Raw genomic sequence first — 22,480 nt, 5'->3', positions numbered from 1 at the left:
ATTTTTTCTGTTTTTTTTTCCTTTCTAATGTGATCATAGTGATTGGTGAATGACAAATAACATGTACAGCTTTAATGAACAGAATTAAAGCTCTAACTTGTAATAAAATTTGAAGTTATCACACCATTGATTTAAGACCAGTTCTGTAAACTAATAACTTTTATTTAATTATTTTATTTATATTTTTTATATTATTACAACTGAAAATGTGAAAGAGAGGAGTTTATTTTGTCTGTATTAGAAAAAAAATGTATTAAGAAATGTAACAGAAAATCGACAATTCCATGGTAAAATAAATGCCCGATGGAAATTGAAACCACTGCAGCAATCTCCACTTTATTGCTCATTACCATGGTTAATTGCCAAGATTGTATTATTATTTTTTGTGGGGCTGGGTAGAAGTCTGAATTTATTCACCAAAAATTAACAAGTAGAGGTCATCCAGTATAGAATATTAGAAAAATTTTAAATGTTTTTTGTTTGTTTGTTTTATCCCCATATTTGGCTTGTCTGCCCAGACATGTGTTTGTTCACACTGCCACTGATTTCCATTAAATAACTTGTACTTAATTTGTAAAGATAAATTTCAAAATATCTTAATGAATTACCTGCATCTGATGTATGGTATAGTCCATTTCACACCTATATCACCTTTGCATCACAGTAATACATTGTTATATAGTGTTGCTTTCCCTAGCTACATATTAGTATTCACTGCTTCCATGTGATTATAGTACTGTGTATATATACTGCGTATACATATGTGTCGACTATAGTACTGTGTGTATACTGTATATACATGTGTATATATATATGTGTGTGTGTTGACTATAGTACTGTGTGCATATACTGTGTATGTATACTGTTTATACATGTGTTGTTTAGGCCTAGTATTATATTTGTCCAGTGTTAGGTATGTACATTGTATGTTCGTTATTGTGCTCACTAAATGTTACCTTAAAGTTTGTATTAATTTTAATAGTTTTTATTTTGTTTCTTTACCAAATTAAAAAAGATTTATTCAGGATATAAATTTAAACAGTTAGTAGGGTTTTTTACCAAATTAAAAAAGATTTTATTCAGGATATAAATTTAAACAGTAGTTTTTTTTTACCAAATTAAAAAAGATTTATTCAGCATATAAATTTAAACAGTAGTTTATTTTACGAAATTAAAACAGATTTTATTCAGGATATAAATTTAAACAGTAGGTGTTTTTTACCAAATTAAAAAAGATTTTATTCAGGATATAAATTTAAACTAGTTTTTTTTACCAAATTAAAACAGATTTATTCAGCATATAAATTTAAACAGTAGTTTATTTTACGAAATTAAAACAGATTTTATTCAGGATATAAATTTAAACAGTAGGTGTTTTTTACCAAATTAAAAAAGATTTATTCAGGATATAAATTTAAACATTTTGTAGGTTTTTAATGACTTCTCTTTGTGTTGGAAGAAACTGGTGTTTCAAAGTCTGCTACATCCAGTAAACTACTCCTCTGTTATATTATTAGGGGGCAGGATGTAGCCCAGTGGTAAAGCGTTCGTTTGATGCACTGTCGGTCTGGGATCGATCCCCATCGGTGGACCCATTGGGCTATATCTTGTTCCAGCCAGTGCTCCACAACTGGTGTAACAAAGGCTGTGGTATGTACTATCCTGCCTGTGGGATGGTGCATATAAAAGATCCCTTGCTGCTAATTGAAAAGAATAGCCCATGAAGTGACGACAGCAGGTTTCCTCTCTCAATATCTGTGTGGTCCGTAACCATATGTCTGATGCCATATAACCATAAATAAAATGTATTGAGTGCGTCGTTAAATAAAACATTTGCTTCCTTCCTCTGCCACTCATAGTTATAAGACAGTAATAACCGTACTTTTCCCACTATGTATTTACCAAAATACATTAAGTGTACCTTCTATTATTGTTAGGCCTGCTGAGTTGCATGTTTTGTGTAGCATCTGTTTTCTGATTACCCAACCATTAGCACTAATTAATTGATGTGTTTAGTAATGGAACTTGCCAGCTATTTTACCATTAACATCCGTTTGTTAATGATTTCCAATCAATCTTGTTTTCCAAGTGAGCTTTTTGTCATGGGAATCTAGTTACTCATTTCAGGTAGCCATCGCATTACAGGCTGGTAGGTACAGGGTTCGCAGCCCGGTACCGGCTCCAACCCAGAGTGAGTTCTTAAGGGCTCAATGGGTAGGTGTAAGGCCACTACATCCTCTTCTCTCTCGCTAACCACTAACAAACTAACAACTAACCCACTGTCCTGGACAGGCAGCCCAGATAGCTGAGGTGTGTGCCCAGGACAGCGTGCTTGAACCTTAATTGGATATAAGCACGAAAATAAGTTGAAATCAATCATCAATCAATCAGGTTTCAGCTGCTAATGAATATATTTTTTTTTTATACATATAAACCATAAATGTTTTTATATAATGTGTTTACACAATGGTTACTTTTTAAAGGAAAAAAAAAGATTAGGGTTAAAAGCTGGTCAAACATATGTAGTTATTTGATGAAGAACACACCAGAAAATAAGAAATCTCCTGAATTCTTTTTGAATGTACAGCTTAGCCCAGTGGTAAAGTGCTCGCTTGATACGCAGTCTGTCAGATCAATCCCCATAGGTGAGCCCATTGGGCTGTTTCTTGCTCCATCCAGTGGACCATGACTGGTATATCAAAGGCCGTGGTATGTGCTATCCTGTCTGTGGGATGGTGCATATAAAAGATCCCTTGCTACTAATGGAAAAATGTAGCAGATTTTCTCTCTAAGACTGTATGTCAAAATTACCAAATGTGTGACATCCAATAGCCGATGATTAATAAATCAATGTCCTCTAGTGGAGTCACTAAAAAAAAAAAAAAAAAAAAATAATAATTTTGAGTATACAGTGACATTGTATCAAGCATCCACCTAATGTAGAGTAATACAGGAACCGTTAATACAGGCTAAACTGTATTTAATTTTTATATACAAAAATATGCTATTACATTAATTTATATTAAAAATGTTTGTTTTTTTAGAAAATAATTTAGGTTTTCAGTGTTTTTTTATATTTAGAGATAGAACTTTGTAATTATTCTAAAGTTGTTAGTGAATGGTCATAATTCTGACTTTTAAAATAAATATTTGAAAACTTGTATGAACTCGTCTTCTATGTTGTGCCTTCAGTAGAGAGATGTTGAATGTTGATGTGGTAGATGTTGTTATTAGAATGACCATGAAGATGATGAACACGAAGACATTGATGACCTGGTGTGCACGCTTCATCCCCGAAACACACTCAGAAGTCATCTGACCGTAAGTTGGGACAGCATCAACACTTTAATTTAAAAAATAATAATTAACCAACTGACAATTTATACAATAGTCTATTAATAACATAATATTTTAGAGCTACAAATTTTAACAGTTGTTTTTTATAACAATACTGAAAAATCTAACTGAATAACTCTTAGAAAGTTACTTGTTTGTCATTGTTTGTTGTTGTAGCTGCACATTCATGTATTTCATATTACATATCTCACTAACCTCCACCTGCTTGTCTGTTGCATACAGCAGATTCAGAAATAAATTGATACAATGTAACGTATGTCTCACATTACCTGCTAACCCTTACTATCAAGCATTAGTTGGCATCAGTATTCAGTTTTACTGAGGGTAGAGGAATCATTAAACAAACATGGAATCCCTGAATTACATCTCCACATTTTTTTGTTTTGCATGTTTTGCATTCTGTTGACCTTAAGCTCTAACATTGTGTTGAAGAATGGCTCAACTTCACACTAATAAATATTCATTATGAATAAGACCTAACTCCTGGACTTGGGCTCTCCTTCGGTTGAAGTTGAATTCAAATGGCGGCAGCAAAGAAAATCTTTTTCTTTTTTTTCATAAATCGAAAAATGTGCCTGTGCCCCCACATTAGTATGTGCTCCACACTTCAATTATGGTTACCAAGGTCACCCACACCCTAAAAAAAATTGCATTATAATTATCTGATACTGTACCATACCTTTAGTTATTTAAGTCCATATATGTAGTTCACTTAAGAAGACTCAGAGATCAAGTGGGAACATCTTATGTTCACAAAATCAATATGTTTGTATTATATTTCTGAATCTGTTGTAGTAACCTGCCATTGTGTTATCACATTACTAATTACTGCTAGTGAAGTAGAAAACAGTATCCAGCTTAGTCTATACTACTAGCACCAACAGAAAAGCAAATTTAGTTGCTCATTTTAAAATTGCAGGGTTTTATTTTTGTTGTTGTTGTTTTACTGGTATTACATTGAAAAACAGTTGCATCACTGGTTGTTATCTAGAACTGTATAATTTCGATGAATTATGAATTTGTGATTTAAAACAAATTGAACTTGTTTATGTTAAAACTCCTTTTTTGTTTTCAATATATGATGGTGATAACCTTTTCATGCCTGTTCTGGAATGACTACAAAAGGGTTAAAAGAATTTTTTTGGGTAAAATGTAAATGATATTTACTTGATGTTGTTAACATGAATTGTTTGTATTTAATATATAATTTGTACTGTTAAAAGGAATTATTTGCATTGATAGGTTCTTAAATTTTAATATTGATATTGATATGTATAATATTGATTTTTGTATTATTATTTTTTAAACAATATTTATTAATGTTTGTATTAACATTGGGGATAGACCGACAGGCAATGCCTATATTTTACAATTACAAATTTTACATGGCAGATAAAATAGTAAAATTGGTTAAAAACATCAAATAGACAGAATGATTGTAGGGTGGAAATGATGGTGGTTGGGATTAATGCAATTTTATTAAGATAATTTAAAAATGCTTTTGTATATTTTGGTATTTATTTAAGTTTGAAAATATTTTAACTTTAACCCTTACTAATTATATAGCAATAATCATACATAGTGATGAATCCAATGGTTAAATGAATGTAAGACAGTTCAAAATACATTTATCTACAATATAAATGTCAGTATATACGGTACATTATTATAATTCACACATATACACACGTTCCACCAAAAAGAAAAAAGAAAGAACCCCCCCCCCCCAGAGTAAACCTAAAAGATTAAATCTATATACTACATTTAAGCTAGAGAGAGTACCTTTTAACATGCCCTTATACCACTAAGGTTTTGGGCATATAAGCTGGAATGGTCAGATAACCCCTTTGTCTTCTAACTGTGTGGCCATAAGTACAATAAGTCTACCCTATGTCAGTGTTCGACTAATGTTTGAGAAAGCCACTAGCCCTCACAAAAGCTTTGGCTAGTGCCCTATGTATTATAATAATACAGTTGATAATTTTCACTAGCCCAGACTGAAATTTCACTAGCTGGGACTGAGGGCTAGTGAATAAGTTGAATCCTGCATATGCCGCTATTTTTTTTTTACTTAATAAGCTGGAAAATTATTCATTGCCGACGATTTTAGCCATTGATTGATAGCAACATCTAATATATTGTTCTACACTGTCAACCTGTTGCTCTTAGTGAGTTTAAGAAGCCTATTGATCTGGTCATTCTGTGAAATACCGCACTTACGAAAGGAGGATTTAAAGAATTCTATGGCGACGTTTTTGAGCTTTCAAGATAATTGCTAGCTTTGCATGAGATTTCTGAGATACGCTCTTGGACTAAGGTGGAGATGGGCACTTGACTGGGAGACAGACGTAGCCAGAATTGGAAGTGGTGAAAATAAATCAACATGCCTGCATCACAGTAGCTATGCATGTAACTAACGAGTAACTAACACATTAACCGTAACAACAGAAAATCGGATGATACATGGTTGATGATGGAAGACGAAAATACATTGTTATTTAATTTATTATTTGCTTACAGTGATAGAAGTGCTAACTGATATGTAGTCAATTATACCAAATGTGATTTGATATTTCACCTTTGCAGTAACTTAAAAAATATTCTGATTATTGTAAAAAAAAATATAAAAAATAGAATTCTTAATAGATATTATTGGGACTCCAAGCCTAAATGGTAGAACTCAAAGGAAAAGGAATAAAATGATGTTTACATTCTAAACAGTGGCTGTTTGGTATCGTATACAATATACATATAACATATAGTTATTTCAACTCTTAATCAAATAAAAAAGAAAACTTGCTGGCTCTACATAAGCTACTTAAAAAGCAGCAAGATACCTTTTATATCCACAATCCCATAGACATGACAGGATATACCAAAGCTTTTTTGGTATACCAGTTGTGAACAATTGGTTGGGATGAAGGAAAACTCTGGTATGCTGAATACAAAAAATTATAATTTGTTAGTAATCAATATGGCTTCCATAGCAACAGTGAAAATATAAGAAATGTAACCTAAGATTCTGCTGCCATAAAGCCTGTACTTGCTAATTAGTAGCCAGGTCTTGATCTTTTATAGTAGTTTTCTCACATACAATACAGTATAACAGTAACCACTCATTAATCACATCATGTAATATGAAACACCAGAGTAACGATATTACAAATAATCTCATGCTATTTATTATTATTAAAGGGACAGTCCTGAGTTTACAACCATTGTAAAATCTTTCCAACCAATAAAGCCTTTTCAGTTGACATAACATACAAATTAAATACATTTTCTTAATTAAAATATCAGTGTCTGTCAGTGTTTCTGCCAGAAAGAAATTTTAGTGTTTTTTTGGGTATGGTGCTATGGAATTGAATGCAACTACAGTCAACAGGGGGACCTTCCACAGAAAGAAAATGGTTTAAGTTTAGGTTTGGGGTTAAGAAAATCATGCAGTAATGATAAGAGTAATTTTGTCAAAAAGTTAACGTAAAAAACTAAATCTGCCAAAATATTTGGGTATGGCGCCATACCCATTTTACCCTCTGTTTGTTGTTGTCCTAATGCTTGTAGTAGCCCAAACTGGATTTTACCTCCCAATAATTTTGTATGTATGAGAAAATATATATCACGAATTAAAGTAAAAACTGAGTGCTACAAACATTAGTATACGACTGCAAACACATTCGATATACAGACTCTGGTATTCTGAACAAGAAAATATATTTAGTATGAAATAGTAGTCGCCAACAAGGCTCTGTTATCGCAAACATCTTACAATGATTGCAAACTCAGGACAGTCTCTAAAAACAATGATTTATTGGAATGTAATTCTTGCATCTTTTAAAAAAAAAAAAAATTCTTGAAAAATTTAATACTTTTTAGAACCATATTAAAATAGAATGCCTATTGTCAGACTTATAATAAAATGTTTCGTATGGTTCCAGCAAATAACTGTTTTTATTGAGGATGATGCAATATATGGACCTGTTAAACTGATTTATGAAAACTCCAGATCTATAAAATCGATAGCATTTTATTCCCTCCACTAGATGGAATCTAAATAATTGTCTTTGTGGTGCATACAGGACAGCAGAGAGAGTCTGTACAGTATCTACAGCGATGCCGGGGAGATCAACTATGGCAAGATTCCGGTAACCGGGGAGATCCTCTTTGGACTGGACTACAACTACAAGTCTGGTGCTCTTGAAATATACATCAAACAGTGCAAAGACCTGGCGCCTGTGGATACCAAGAGAAATAGATCTGATCCGTAAGTCCAATCGGAGGGGACTATACGTATTCTGCCCGTCATTCCATCAATCTGTTCCCACATGTTGTTTTTCCAACTTTTTTCCCCACAATGCCTTAAGATACTCAGCTGAAATGTTCTTGCAATTACAGATCTAGCTTGACTTCCATGGCGATTTACCAATTTTTTGACAGTTATGGCCCTAGATATTGGGAAAATACAAGAGAAAAATTGGGCCCTGTGGGGTACATGTATAGCTTTAGAAGTACTCTCAAAATGCTTATTTACATAATTGCTTTTTGTTGTTGTTTTTTTTTTTTTTTTTTTTTTTTTTTTTTTTTAATTTTTTATAATAATTTGTGATAATATACTGAGAGGCATAAATAACACAATGGGTATTTTACTGATATTTCTTATATATGTGTACACATGTATATACATTTATATGTATATATATATATATATATATATATATATATATATATATATGTGTGTGTGTGTGTGTATATTATGTATGTATGTATGTATGTATATATATATATATATATATATATATGTGTGTGTGTACATGTATATATATATATATATGTATATATATATATACTACTCAAAAGAATTTAAGGGTCAGACGATATTTTCGACATTATTTTCTGAATGTCAATTATATTAGCTAGACCATAATGTCACGCATGGTATTGTTCCATTTTGACGAAAGTGGGTCTAAGCAACCCATAAATGAATTAAAATCCACTGTCATTGACACTGTCGACTAGTTCTAATGGCGAAAACATGCTTACATTTGCACGTAAATTAGGGCGAAAGCGAAAGGTCTGCTAAGTGCCCATAACTTGCTTTTTCACAAAGCACTTCATTTGCATGCTTTGCATGTGTATTCCATGTTCCCAATGCTGAATTTCCGTATAATTGGAGCTTGCGTTCATGTACGGAGCACACACCAAATTCGACAATGGTACGACTTCAACTGACTATCGAAGATCGAGGAAGGGATATTGCTTGGCTTCAGGATGGCAATACGCAAAGAAATTTTGCTCTGAGACTTGGTGTCAGTCAGAGTGTCGTTGGCCGACTGTGGCAACGGTACCAAGCAACGAATTCTGTTCGAAATCGTCCACGTTCGGGAAGACCCCGAAGCACTACAAATAGTGAGGACCGCTACATCACCAATATGACTCTACGTCAACACACAACCACTGCACGCCGATTACGTGACAATCTGCGGACTGCGACTGGAACTCGAGTGTCTGATCAAACCATACGCAATCGTCTGAGAGCCAATAATCTACGCTGCCGTCGCCAGGCTGTTCGACCACCACTCCTACCACGTCACAGAACGGCCAGATGTCACTGGTGCACACTTCATCTGCGGTGGCAACGTGTTCAGTGGGGTCGAGTGATGTTCACTGATGAGTCCAGGTTTAGTCTCCAGTTCAACGACGGTCGGGTTCGTGTCTACAGACATCCTGGGGAGCGCTTCGCTGACGTTAACGTTAGACAACGTCACCAGTTCGGTGGTGGCAGCATCATGGTGTGGGGCGGCATCTCTATCCACCACAGGACCCCCCTCTATGTGGTAGATGGCAATCTGAATGGAATCCGCTATCTGAATGAGATTATCCGGCCGTTGGTTCTACCAGGCCTTCAGCAGATTGGCGGCGGGGCAGTTCTGCAGGATGACAATGCCAGACCCCACCGCGCCAGGGTGGTAACGGACTTTCTCAGACAACAAGGTATCGCCAGGATGGATTGGCCAGCATATTCGCCTGACTTGTCCCCAATAGAGCACGCCTGGGACGAATTAGGCAGGAGAGTTCGGGATAACCATGCCCCTCCAGCCAACCTTCATGATCTGGGTCAACTTCTTATGGCAGAGTGGCAGGCCATTCCCCAAGAGTTCTTCAGACGTCTGATCAACAGCATGAGGCAACGATGTGTCGAGTGTATTCGCGCCAGGGGTGGATTCACACACTATTAAACGAATGTTCTAACGTGTAAAATCCATGTTTGACAACCTTCAACTTTGAGAGCATGTCATGTGACTTTCTTGTATACAGTGACGTTTATTTGTGGTTTTTTGTAAATGTGGAACAATAAATTAAATTTTTGGTGTAGTTTACATCATCAATCTAATACACTCTGAAACTTATTTGGTTATAAATTTTTGACCCTTAAATTCTTTTGAGTAGTATATATGTATGTATGTGTATATATATATATATATATATATATATGTATATATATACTCTTCAAAAAAAGAAACGCAAAAGTTGTCATCTTAACACCACAACACCGTCGACTCCGACTGCAGTGGTGCCAGATTCATCGACAATGGCCTCAACTGCGATGGAGACAGGTGTGGTTCAGTGACGAGTCCCGATTTCTGCTCCGACGTCATGATGGAAGATGTCGCGTGTATAGGCGTCGTGGTGAACGTTATGCGGCATTGACCAGTTTGCGGTGTCGACGGTGTTGTGGTGTTAAGATGACACCTCGAACTGGACGCCTGGCACGAATTCCTACCTCACGTAGGTGGTTCCGTACGGTCTGGTCGGATATCCTGCGCAAACCTGGTATTGCTGCGGCTGTGGAGGTGGCAGTAGTCAATCGTTCCCGAAGGTGGCGTACCCGGATGTAGCGGTCCTGCCCGGGGGTAGTGACCCGTGGTCGACCGGATCTAGGGAGGTCACGTGTTGATCCATGTTGCTGGTAACGGTCCCACAGTCTGGAGATGGTGCTTGGGGACACATGGAATGCCCTGGCAACGGCCGTTGTGGATTCGCCTGCGTCTAGTCGGCCGATGGCATTGTTTCTCTGCGGTTCACTGAGACGTGGCATGTCCTGGATTGTCAACTGTCGGCCAGATACAGAGGCCAGGCAAGCGAACACCCTGCACTTTTATACTGTCGGTGTTCATGTTGCACGTGCAGACAACGCACGTGCAGTGGTGACATGGTTTGCACGTGGCTGCGTTTTTGCGAATATTCACATTTTGGAACTTTATTGTACAGTAGCTGCGTTTTATCAAATGTAACCGTGGGAATGTGTTTGGGACATGCAATGACCTTATATTCACAAAGCATGAACTGGTAAGAAACATAAAATCGGAGTTATAACCCATTTGTACCCTTTTGCGTTTCTTTTTTTGAAGAGTATATATATATATATATATATATATATATATATATACATATACATATACATATATATATATATATATATATATATATATATATATATATATATACACACATATATGTATATATATATATATATACATATATATATACATATATATACATACATATATATACATATATATATATATATACATATATATATACAGTCGAACCTGTCTATGGCGGCCACTCGTGGGACATGACAAAAGTGGCCGCCATAGAGAGGTGGCCGCCGTATGCAGGTCATATATAAGTCCGAATTTTTAAAAACAATTACACGTATGTTGCAACAGAACTATTAAGGAGCCATATACATGTGCAAAAACGTAATTAAAAACAATACAAAAAATGATCATCTATATGAAAAAGAGAATATTTAACAAACAACAGAATAATGGAGCACTGTTCTGCGCATTAAAGTCACTGATTATCCTTTAATGTTCACTTGCTAAAGAAGTCACGTATCTTGCTTTGTTTGCACGTATTTTCAACTCGCATGTTTGACACACTGTTCCAACGTTAACGCGATCGGCTTACTGGGTTTAGGTGGCATTTTGAAAATAAATATCAGAAATAAACTGCAGCAGTATTTAATTCCTTCTAGAGTTGACACGTTTAACTCCAGTTGTTTTAGACGAGATACCCTCTTATCAACTGCGTTTAATGACCACCGCCGATGACTAGTACATCGCACCGTTAATCCAGATTAAAAACACTTGTTAATTAACGAACACAGCTAAGCAACCGACGACATTTAAAGGACCGCTGTTTATCAAGCCAGTTGATTATATCAACAAAAACATCTTACGTTTTTTTTTTACGATTGCCGACATTTCTTTATAACTTGCACTAAAAAACAATTGTGGCCGCGATAGCAGGTTAATTTTCGCTTTTTTTATGACAAAAGTGTGGCCGCTGGCCGCGTTGGGCAGGTGGTTGCCATATAGAGGTAAAATATATAGTAAAATTCATTGGGGGGACCTCAGGGTGGCCGCCATGGACAGGTGGCCGCCATATGGAGGTGGCCGCGAAGGCAGGTTTGACTGTATATATACATATACATATACATATACATATACATATACATATATATATATACAGTGGACTCTGTCTAAACCGGACTCACTTCATACTGTCAAAATAGTTCAGTTTACATAGAGGACCGGTTTAGACAGAGTTCATCCAAAGTTATGGTTCTTGAATGACAACGCGCAATCAACAATGACATTTGAACCCATGGATTGTTGTCTGTTTTCCGATTTTAAATTTCTGTGCTAAATCTTTCTGTTTTGACTGTGGATTTGAATCAAACTCTTGTATTAATTTGACTTTAGTTTCTAACGAAAGTTCGATAAGTTGCGTTTTTTGGGTCGCTCCACCATTATAAATGAAATAAGACAACAGAAGGGAAGGGAACTGTATTAACGTGCCCACATCCTTACGGTTCAGGCACGCCCACCATGGACTTGGGTTCTGACTCCGCCAGCCCACGTTTCCATGGTGGTAAGACAACGCAAATATATGAGTTACTCGCACCTGTTTATACATGCGTTAGGTTGACAAGTATAACTCGCCGAATTCATAAGAGTGAAATCAGTTAGGTATCAGCACACACATTAATATTAATCCGATTGATGTATCGGCCTACTGCAATAAGAGTAAACTTAACACGAATGCGATTACATTTTGTATGTGATCTTGTGATGGCGTCCTGATTACTCGGCAATTGATGATCATTGTTCAACTGATTAAGCAGCCCATCAGTCAAATCCCAGTCCGGTGTAGACAGAGGTCATTAATGCATGAACGGTTCTTTCGTTCTTGATTTTTGATCCGGAGTCCGGAGTAGACAGAATACGGATTAGGCAGAGATTTATACATAAGAGATAAACGGTAGCTGGATGGGGCTTTAGAAATGGACCGGTTTACGCAGAGATCTGGATTACACACATACCTATATATATATTTATACAGTTGAATCCCGTTGGCTTGAACCCCGTCGGTGCTCGAGAAAGTGTTCGACCCATAGGGTAGTTCGACCTAATCATTCGGTCAACATCGTATAAGTGTAACATGGGACTTCGTTTTTGGTTCGAGCGTTGTAGTGTATTTGACCGTTTCCGAGTTCGACCCAGCGAGATTGTAATATATATATATAAATATAAATCAAGGATGATAAATGGCTGTGTGTACTGCCAATGTGTTACGACATCTGTGATTATGTAATGTCGTTGTAAAGAGGTGTTTTCAGATGTCGGATGCACCTGTCTTCCCAGTTTGATCTGTTGGTGTCGGACGGTGTGATTTCCGGTGTAATGAACAGAATAACTAATGTACGTTCATTCCCGACAATTTGTGGTCAGATGGTGTAAATGTCATAGTAATGACTGTTGTTGTAACAATTTCTGACTGCGTGTGCATACAAATGAGATACTGGTAGCAACTGTAACCAAAGTAATATTTTGTTGGGAGAAACAATTGAATAAAATGCATTAGAAATAAAAAAATTAAAAACCCACACAGCGTGATGGTATTTTCCGTAATTTAAAAAAAAATATGTCAGCTCTACTTATCGTGGCATATTGAAGAAAAAAACAGACATGAAAACAATGAAATGGTTGCTTTCATTGGGAGACCGGTGCAGAGAAAGCATATGTAAAAAGATTTTCATATGCAATGCTATGTTGTTGCAATAAACACCAAGTTATGTTTTTGCCTTAACTTGTTTGACCGGCCTCGGTGGCGTCGTGGCAGGCCATCGGTCTACAGGCTGGTAGGTACTGGGTTCGGATCCCAGTCGAGGCATGGGATTTTTAATCCAGATACCGACTCCAAACCCTGAGTGAGTGCTCCGCAAGGCTCAATGGGTAGGTGTAAACCACTTGCACCGACCAGTGATCCATAACTGGTTCAACAAAGGCCATGGTTTGTGCTATCCTGCCTGTGGGAAGTGCAAATAAAAGATCCCTTGCTGCCAATCAGAAGAGTAGCCCATGTAGTGGCGACAGCGGGTTTCCTCTCAAAATCTGTGTGGTCCTGAACCATATGTCTGATGCCATATAACCGTAAATAAAATGTGTTGAGTGCGTCGTTAAATAAAACACTTCTTTCTTTCTTTCTTTAACTTGTTTGTAGTAATTTGTACTTAATTTTGGCTTGCTTATTTGGTGCGAACCTTTTATTGTCTTGACTTTGGTGCAATCTAAAGACAAAACTATTCTTAGAACTAACTTAATTTCATTTGTGAGTTAAGAGTTTTTGTTGATTTGAAAACACAGTAAATAGGCAAGAAAAGAGGAGAATAATCAATAGTTTCAACACAGCACAAATAGACTGTGGATGTAATTTGTTTTCACAACTAATCATGAATGAGATTATTGTTTTCCTTACTTTTTATTAGACTAGTGTGTTTTCTAAATCAGCATAGGGCTAATAAACTTTTTAAATAAGAAATTTAGAAGAAAAAAACAAAACAAACCTGCACAGCAATGGTTTTGCAAAATAGACAAATCACCACATTCAAAAACGTAGTGAGATGTTAGCTTTAAGAAGATTACATTTTTATGATAAAGAATTAAAAAAAACAGCAACCCAAAAACCAACAAAAAACAATGGGGAATTGAACAAGAGACCGCTTCAGGCATACATGACATAATGTTATTTATATGTACTCATAGTGATAATTTTTAATCAAATGTTTATCTTGATGGGATTTGAACAGTGTATACTGCTTCAACTAATATCTGACAGTCTTTAAAACATTTTAAAAACTATTCTGTGTGATTATAACTTTAATAATTCTTTTTCTTTTCACTGTAGCCTGACCTCATATGTTAGTAGACTGGTCCGAACATCCCAACAGCCAATGGGATGATTTTGTCACTCTTCTGTTTTATACAGCTGTGATCTATATATTTTTGTATGCAATTTTCTTTCAGTTACGTGAAGACATACCTTCTACCTGATAAAACAAGAAGTGGTAAACGGAAGACCAAAATTAAAAAGCACACACTGAACCCAAAATTTGATGAGGTTATTAGAGTGAGTAGATTTTATTGATGGAGGTTATCAGTTGTTTTAACTCGGTACCATGACGCATTTGCACTAACCAAAAAACTTTTCCTGTTCTTGCCTTTTAAAAGTTTTAAAGTGAGTTCAATAAAAGTATTGATGTTTGATATTTAGCCATATATTTTTCCCTTCTATATAGTTTTGTTCTTTGTGTGATCATGACTTAATTCTTTGAATACGACAACTCGTTGTGTATTGTGGGTTCTTTCACTGGGTTTAAAATGAAATAATAAAAAAATATTTTAAATATTCACACGTTATTCACTACAGCTCTGTACGCTTGTTTTGACCAAATGTTCATCATGACTTGTTTTGTCAATACATCTTTGACTGACACTCAGTCAGGGCTAGCTCTGGCACTCTCCAAATTCGCCAGTTGTGAATTTTAGAAACAAATGGAAAATTATATTTCAATTTGGCAAAATAATTTCAAGTATTAATTGATAATTTGTTACAAAATAACTGTGTTTCTGTAAGTTTAATAGATAATTTGTTACAAAATAACTGGGTTTCTGTAAGTTTAATAGATAATTTGTTACAAAATAACTGGGTTTCTGTAAGTTTACTAGATAATTTGTTACAAAATAACTGGGTTTCTGTAAGTTTACTAGATAATTTGTTACAAAATAACTGTTTCTGTAAGTTTACTAGATAATTTGTTACAAAATAACTGTGTTTCTGTAAGTTTACTAGATAATTTGTTACAAAATAACTGTGTTTCTGTAAGTTTACTAGATAATTTGTTACAAAATAACTGTGTTTCTGTAAGTTTAATAGATAATTTGGTGAAATTTTCTACTGACCCAGAGCTAGCCCTGCTAAATAACTGATTTTCCTTTGTTCTGAGGTATTGTTAAAGGGACATTCCTGAGTTTGCTGCAACTATTAAGATGTTATCGACTAACAGAGACTTTTTAACGATTGTAATTACATATCAAATACATTTTTCTGCATATAATATTAGTGGTTGTATATTAAACGTGTTTCTGATCGCTCTGCTATTTGTACTAGGTTAAATTTCATTTTATTTCCTAAAATATATTTTTCCGTACGTACGAAATTATTTGAAGACAAAATCCAATTTGGGCTTCTTACAAATATTAAGACGACCAGAAACACATTGAATATACACACTGATATTCTAAACAATAAAATATATTTAATATGTAAATTTAATCGTAGAAATATTTAATTTTTCGGAAACATCTTACAATGCAGCAAACTCAGGAATGTCCCTTTAAACATTTTCATTCATTCATTCATTCATTCATTCATTCATTCATTCATTCATTCATTCATTCATTCATTCATCCATCCATCCATCCATCCATCCATTCACAGTGCTTGTGGTTTAATAATCAATGGTGAGCAATAAACTGCTTTCTGTGTACAAATTCAGAATAATTTTGAGTCAATAAGTTAATGATATCGGCATGCGAGTGTAAGTGTGAAGAGGCAAGGCGTGTTTTGCTCATGTAGAGCATCAAACTATAAGGACTGCATTCATTCATTGTTCTTTGGATGGGGTGGGATGTAGCCCAGTGGTAAAGTGCTCGCTTGATGCGCGGTCGGTTTGGGATTGATCCTCGTCGGTGGGCTCATGTGGTTATTTCTCATTCCAGCCAGTGCACCACAACTGGTATATCAAAGGCCGTTGTATGTGCTATCCTGTCTGTGGAATGGTGCATATAAAAGATTTCTTGATACTCATGTAGCGGGTTTCCATTCTAGACTATATGTCAAAATTATCAAATGTTTGACATCCAATAACCGATGATTAATAATAATGTGCTCTAGTGGTGTCGTTAAACAAAACAAATTTTTCATTCATTGTTCTTTTGATGGGGTGAGACATAGCCCAGTGGTAAAGCATTTGCTTGATGCACGGTCGGTCTGAGATCAATCCCCGTCAGTGGGCCCATTATATATAAAATGTGTTGAGTGTGTCGTTAAATAAAACATTTCATTCATTAATCAGGTGTTGTTTTGTTTTTTTCACTTCCAGTATGTAATATCAAAGAGTGAGATAGAGAATCGTGTCCTGTGGGTGACTGTCTGGCACAATGATCGGTTTGGCCGGAACGACTTTCTAGGTGAGGTGATGATCTCACTGGAATGTTACAAGTTCGGAGACTCTGCTCCCAGATGGTATCTTCTTCAGGAACGGGTATGTTTCATGTATCTAAAGAGGTATTCTCATTATGTGATTTGAGGGTGAGGCGTATCCCAGTCGTAAAGCGCTCGCTTGATGTGTGGTCGGTCTAGGATCGATCCCCGTCGGTGGGCCCATTGGGCTATTTCTTGTCTGTGGGATGGTGCATATAAAAGATCTCTTGCTACTAATCGAAAAGAGTAGCCCATGAAGTGGCGACAGCGGGTGTCCTCTCTCAATATCTGTGTAGTCCTTAACCATATGTCTGATGCCATATAACCGTAAATAAAATGTGTTGAATGCGTCATTAAATAAAACATTTCTTTCTTTCTAATCCCTTTAATATTCTGGCACTTACAATATTTGAATAATACATATATTAAGTAAACAACAATATTATTCCATTTCAGCTGGAGCTTCCCGAAAGCTCACTGTGTTACAAGGGTGATCTAGTGATGTCGCTGAAGTATGTAACTTCAGACAAGATTGACAGTCCATCGAAGAAAGAAAAGTCTAAGAAAATCAAAGAAACAAGTAAAGGCGAACTGCATGTGTTTGTCAAAGAGTCGCGCAACCTAACGGCAGTGAGGTCTAACGGCACATCAGACCCATTCTGTAAAGGGTGAGCATTTTACTCTGTGATTGTTTACTGTAGTCAGGTTGACTTTTAATTAAAAAATGTCCGGGTGTAATTTAGCTTAGTGGGTAGAGTGCTGTCCTAGGGTGCATGGATCAGAGGATCAAACCACCTGGGTAGGATTTTTCTCCCATCACTAACTATGCAAGACAGACCCATTCCATGATGTCAGCCCATACGGAATAAATCTGTCTTGCATAGGCTATGACGTCATTACATTTAACATGGGGAGTAGTACGTCATTTGTATTATATGACGTCATATTAATACGAGTTGGTTAGTTTTAGATTGATATTTTGTTACCAAAACATTAATTATAAAAGCTATCTTGTTAATTTGTAGAGATAAATTTTATTTAACACATGAAACAGATGCGGTAAATATGATAGTGTATTTTATTTATGATAAAATGATAAAATAAAAAAAGTTACTTTTTCAGCCATCTTTGTTTGTTCATGTAAAATAATGGTTTATTTATTGAATGAATGGAAGAAAAATACTCCCATCATATGCAGTCATGTGGGATAAAAAAAAAAGTACACCCTCGGTGGTGGAAATGTCGACCCTGGGACTCGGAAAGCTACATCCAGGGTCAAAATTTCCACCACCTTGTGTACTTTTTCTTTCCCACATGACCACATATGATGGAGTCTATTTATTATTCCCCCATCCTAACCAGTGACTAACTAAATTAATAATAATAAAAAAAAAAAATAATAATAATTAGTCCTCTAACAATGATTGCAGCTATCTGCTGCCGGAGAAGAACAAGAGCGTGAAGCAGAAGACTCCCGTTGTGAAGAGGAACTGTAGTCCCGAGTGGAATCACATCTTCCTGTTCGAGGACGTCAGTCTGGAGGAGCTGGCCGGTCGCAGTCTCGAGCTTACTGTCTGGGACCACGACCGCATCACCAGCAACGACTTCCTCGGCGGGGTCCGGCTCAACCTCGGTACAGGTAATGGTCACCATAACAACAAAATTATTTATCTAAAAATATGAATTTTAAAATAAACAGAACCGAATCTCTCTCCCACTAGGGAGCGGGAGGGACGTAATCCAATGGTAAAGCGCTCAATTGATGCGTGGTTGGTTTGGGATCAGTTCCCATCAGTGGGACCATTGAACTGTTCCCCATTCCAGCCAGTGCACCAAGACTGGTATATCAAAGGCCATGGTATGTGTTATCATGTCTGTGGGGTGGTGCATATAAAAGATCCCTTGCTATTAATGGAAAAATGTAGCGGGTTTTCTCTCTAAGACTATGTAAAAATTACCAAATGTTTGGCATCCAATAGCCAATGGGGGCTGGTCGTAGCCCAGTGGTAAAGCGTTCACTCGATGTGCGATCGGTCTAGGGTCGATCCCCGTCGGTGGACCCATTGGGCTATTTCTCGTTCCACAACTGCTGTAACAAAGGCTGTGGTATGTACTATCCTGTCTGTGGGATGGTGCATATAAAAGATCCCTTGCTGCTAATCGAAAAGAGTAGCCCATGAAGTGGTGACAGCGGGTTTCCTCTCTCAATATCTGTGTGGTCCTGAACCATATGTCTTACGCCATATAACCGTAAATAAAATGTTGTGAGCACGTCGTTAAATAAAATATTTTCTTCCTTCCAATAGCCAGTGAAACAAAACAAATACAACATGTATGGATATTTAATTTTAGTTTTTTTCTTTGATTTATTTTAAATTATTCAGTTTGAATCCTATTAATATTTCTGTCTATATAAAATTATCAATGTTCTTGTGAACATTTTAGACCCATTTTGACCGTCTGTTTAACAAATTAATTTTATCATGAAAAAAATATCTATATTAAAATATTAGCATTCCTTTCGTTATTTTCCATCCAGTGCACCACGACTGGTATATCAAAGGCCATGGTATGTGTTATCCTGTCTGTGGGATGGTGCATATAAAAGATCCCTTGCTGCTAATCGAAAAAGAGTAGCCCATGAAGTGGCGACAGCGGGTTTCCTGTCTCAATATCTGTGTGGTCCTTAACCATATGTCGGATGCCAAATAACCGTAAAATAAAATGTGTTGAGTGCGTCGTTAAATAAAACATTTCCTTCCTTCCTTTTGTTATTTAGTAAATATAATTCAATAATTTTACTCTCTTTTTTTTCTTAACAATGTTGGTTTTATTTTCTCTGTAGGAGCATATAACGGACTACCTGTGGAGTGGATGGACGCACATGGACAGGAGGTGTACATATGGAAGTCGATGCTGGAACGACCAAACACCTGGGTCAACGTGACTGTTGGACTAAGACATACGATGGGCAAGAGTGAAATAAAGAAATGACGGAACCTTCACTGAAGTTCCACTGCCATCTACACAGCTTGTGTTGATCACAAGAATCAGTTGCCTTTACACCTGATGGTGGTTTTTCTCATTTTTGAATGTACGAATTCAAAAAAGCATTACCGTATTCATTTGCATAAGTTGCATTATGCTGGGTTATGAGTTAAAGACTTGAAATTTTTATGAATAATTACTGTTATCAAATTAAGGATAGTGGCTAACTTTTGGGAAAAAACAACCCCACACACAAAAAAACCCTCACAAAACAAGCTTTATGCTACATATTATGCAAAGAGTCATTTAATATTCTGTACATTGTTATTTTGGAATATAGTTAATGTGCTCAGTTTCTAACATTAATAAATCTGTGAAAAGAAATTATAAGTTTAAAAATGTCAGTTCACATGGGGTTCCAATTTGTTGTCGAGTCTCAAAAGTAGATATAAAGGAGATATAAAGGAAGCTGTCTTGACAAGTGTTGCAATTACTGATTGTTTCACAGTAGGCTACACATTGCAAGAATGTTATCATTAGATTTTCCTTATTGAAAAAACACCCCCAAAAATGAGCATTAAATAAGTAAAATTAAAATGTAAATTGGAATTTAAATTCAGGATATGTTATGTCATAGTATGATTAAATGATAGATTTAAAAAAAAAAAAAAAAAAAATAGATCATTTCAGAAAAAAAGGTGATTTGTATCGTTACACATGTATTAGCAAATTGCCATTTAATTTTATTTTTTTTAATGAATAGGAAAATAAATATAATTGTAGATATGACATTCTTGTAACTGACCCAGGTACTTGTATTGATACCTAATGACTGAATGAGATGCTGGGACGAATGAGATGCTGGGACGTTGTTAAACAAACATTAGGATAAAAAAATTGGCAATTGATTACTTAGTCCTCGTTTATTGGATGCCAAACATTTGATAATGCCGACACATTGTCTTCAGAGCAAACCCACAACATTTATCCAGTAGCAGTAGGGGATCTATGCAATTTCAGAAACAAGATAGCACATACCACAGCTTTTGATATGCCAGTGGGGAATGGGTCCACTGAGATGGTACAGTTTTCTTCGATCAAAGTACCTCAGGCAAATACTCTACCGACAATCATTAACACATTTGGGGCAGATTAAAAAGAGGATCTTCTTTATCTGGACAAAAGGGGAACATGTAAACTAAAATGGCACATTTCATATTTTTCAGGGGGTGGGTTGGGGAGGTACTGCCTCCAGCCCATCCCCAAAAGTATGACCTAAAGGTTTTCACTGTACTCTTGTTATCTGGTTTGTATAATGGCTAGATTATCAGTTGTGTTCACGCTGCAGTAGTTACCTGATAACAGATGCCCGCAGGGTACTCACTCGCTCAACTGTTTAGAAAATGTTATGTGTGTCATAAATCAAAAAGATAAAACCTGGTTGTCATAATAAGGCATAAATATTCATGTTGAACATTTCTAACTATAAAGTTAAAAGTTTGTTTTGTTAAACTGGAGCATATTGATTAATTAATCATCGACTATTGGATGTCAAACACTGGGTATCTCTGACATGTAGTCATCAGAGCAATCCTGCAACAGTTTTCCTAATGCAGCAGGGGATCTTTTATATGCACTTTCCCACAGACAGAAAAGCACATACCATGGCCTTTGACCAGTTGTGGTGCACTGGTTGGAATGACAAAAACCCAGTCAGTTGAATGGATCCGAGGTGGTTCAATCCTGCAATGCAAGCACCTCAAGTGAGCACTCAACAGACTGAGCTAAATCCCTCCACCTTTTAACTATAAAGTTAAAAAGAACATATAAAATATTCAATATTAATATAACAAGACATATGTAGAATATTAGTCTTTACCATATTATAATATACTCTTCAAAAAAAGTAGGGGAACCTGAAATATTAATGTTTATATCAACTATTAGACCGAACATATGTTTTGACCACAGACATCCTAGTAAAGAACGTTCAGGTCTGTTTATCAACACACCGAAACACATTCCATAGTTTGCACATGCATCACAGTTGCCCCGTACACATGCATGGGGTGTCATTCTCGATTTTGACCATTTCCAGGAAGGTCGATTAATCACAGTGGAACATAATTTCTGTCAATCTTTTTCAATCTGTTGATCATACATTTGCTATTGTTTTGTTTTTAGTAATTTTTATTGTTTGAATTTGCGATTTACCGATAAAAAACCATCAATTTTCAAATTTCACTTCTGACCCCAATCGTCCTTCAAGATCTTTGGTGGTCATAAAACCTACTGTAACATGGAACTACCAGTTGTAATGTTTGCCAAATTAATTCACTATTATCATATAACCATTCCTCACAGCTAATATACCGTACAATTTTGGCAATTGTAAATTCTTATTAGAGTTCCCCTACTTTTTTTGAAAAGTATAGTAAGACCTAACAGTACTATAAAGTTACCACAATACTTGACTGTAGACAATGATTCATATTCACCGTATATTGAATTGGGTTTACTG

At 35.9% G+C, this 22,480-nt stretch overlaps 1 protein-coding gene across 3 annotated transcripts in view; it reads left to right on the top strand.

Annotated features, from left to right (window-relative positions):
- LOC121370499 overlaps window positions 1-21,563 on the top strand; it is an 87,836-nt gene extending 66,273 nt beyond the window's left edge. For 2 of the 3 annotated variants that reach the window (XM_041495773.1, XM_041495775.1), the window contains 7 exons: window positions 3,235-3,321; window positions 7,437-7,621; window positions 14,733-14,835; window positions 16,871-17,032; window positions 17,428-17,639; window positions 18,402-18,610; window positions 19,817-21,563. In XM_041495773.1, the coding sequence (XP_041351707.1) occupies window positions 3,235-3,321; window positions 7,437-7,621; window positions 14,733-14,835; window positions 16,871-17,032; window positions 17,428-17,639; window positions 18,402-18,610; window positions 19,817-19,965 (1,107 nt within the window). In that variant the 3' untranslated portion in view covers window positions 19,966-21,563. The remainder of the gene's footprint in view (window positions 1-3,234; window positions 3,322-7,436; window positions 7,622-14,732; window positions 14,836-16,870; window positions 17,033-17,427; window positions 17,640-18,401; window positions 18,611-19,816) is intronic. The other variant, XM_041495774.1, reaches the window with a different exon arrangement.
- Window positions 21,564-22,480: the final 917 nt, after the last annotated feature.

Source organism: Gigantopelta aegis, chromosome 4, assembly GCF_016097555.1.
Source record: "Gigantopelta aegis isolate Gae_Host chromosome 4, Gae_host_genome, whole genome shotgun sequence".
Lineage (NCBI taxonomy): Eukaryota > Metazoa > Mollusca > Gastropoda > Neomphalida > Peltospiridae > Gigantopelta > Gigantopelta aegis.
Note: the sequence above shows the minus strand (reverse complement) of the source record. Positions and strands in the feature narration are given on the sequence as shown.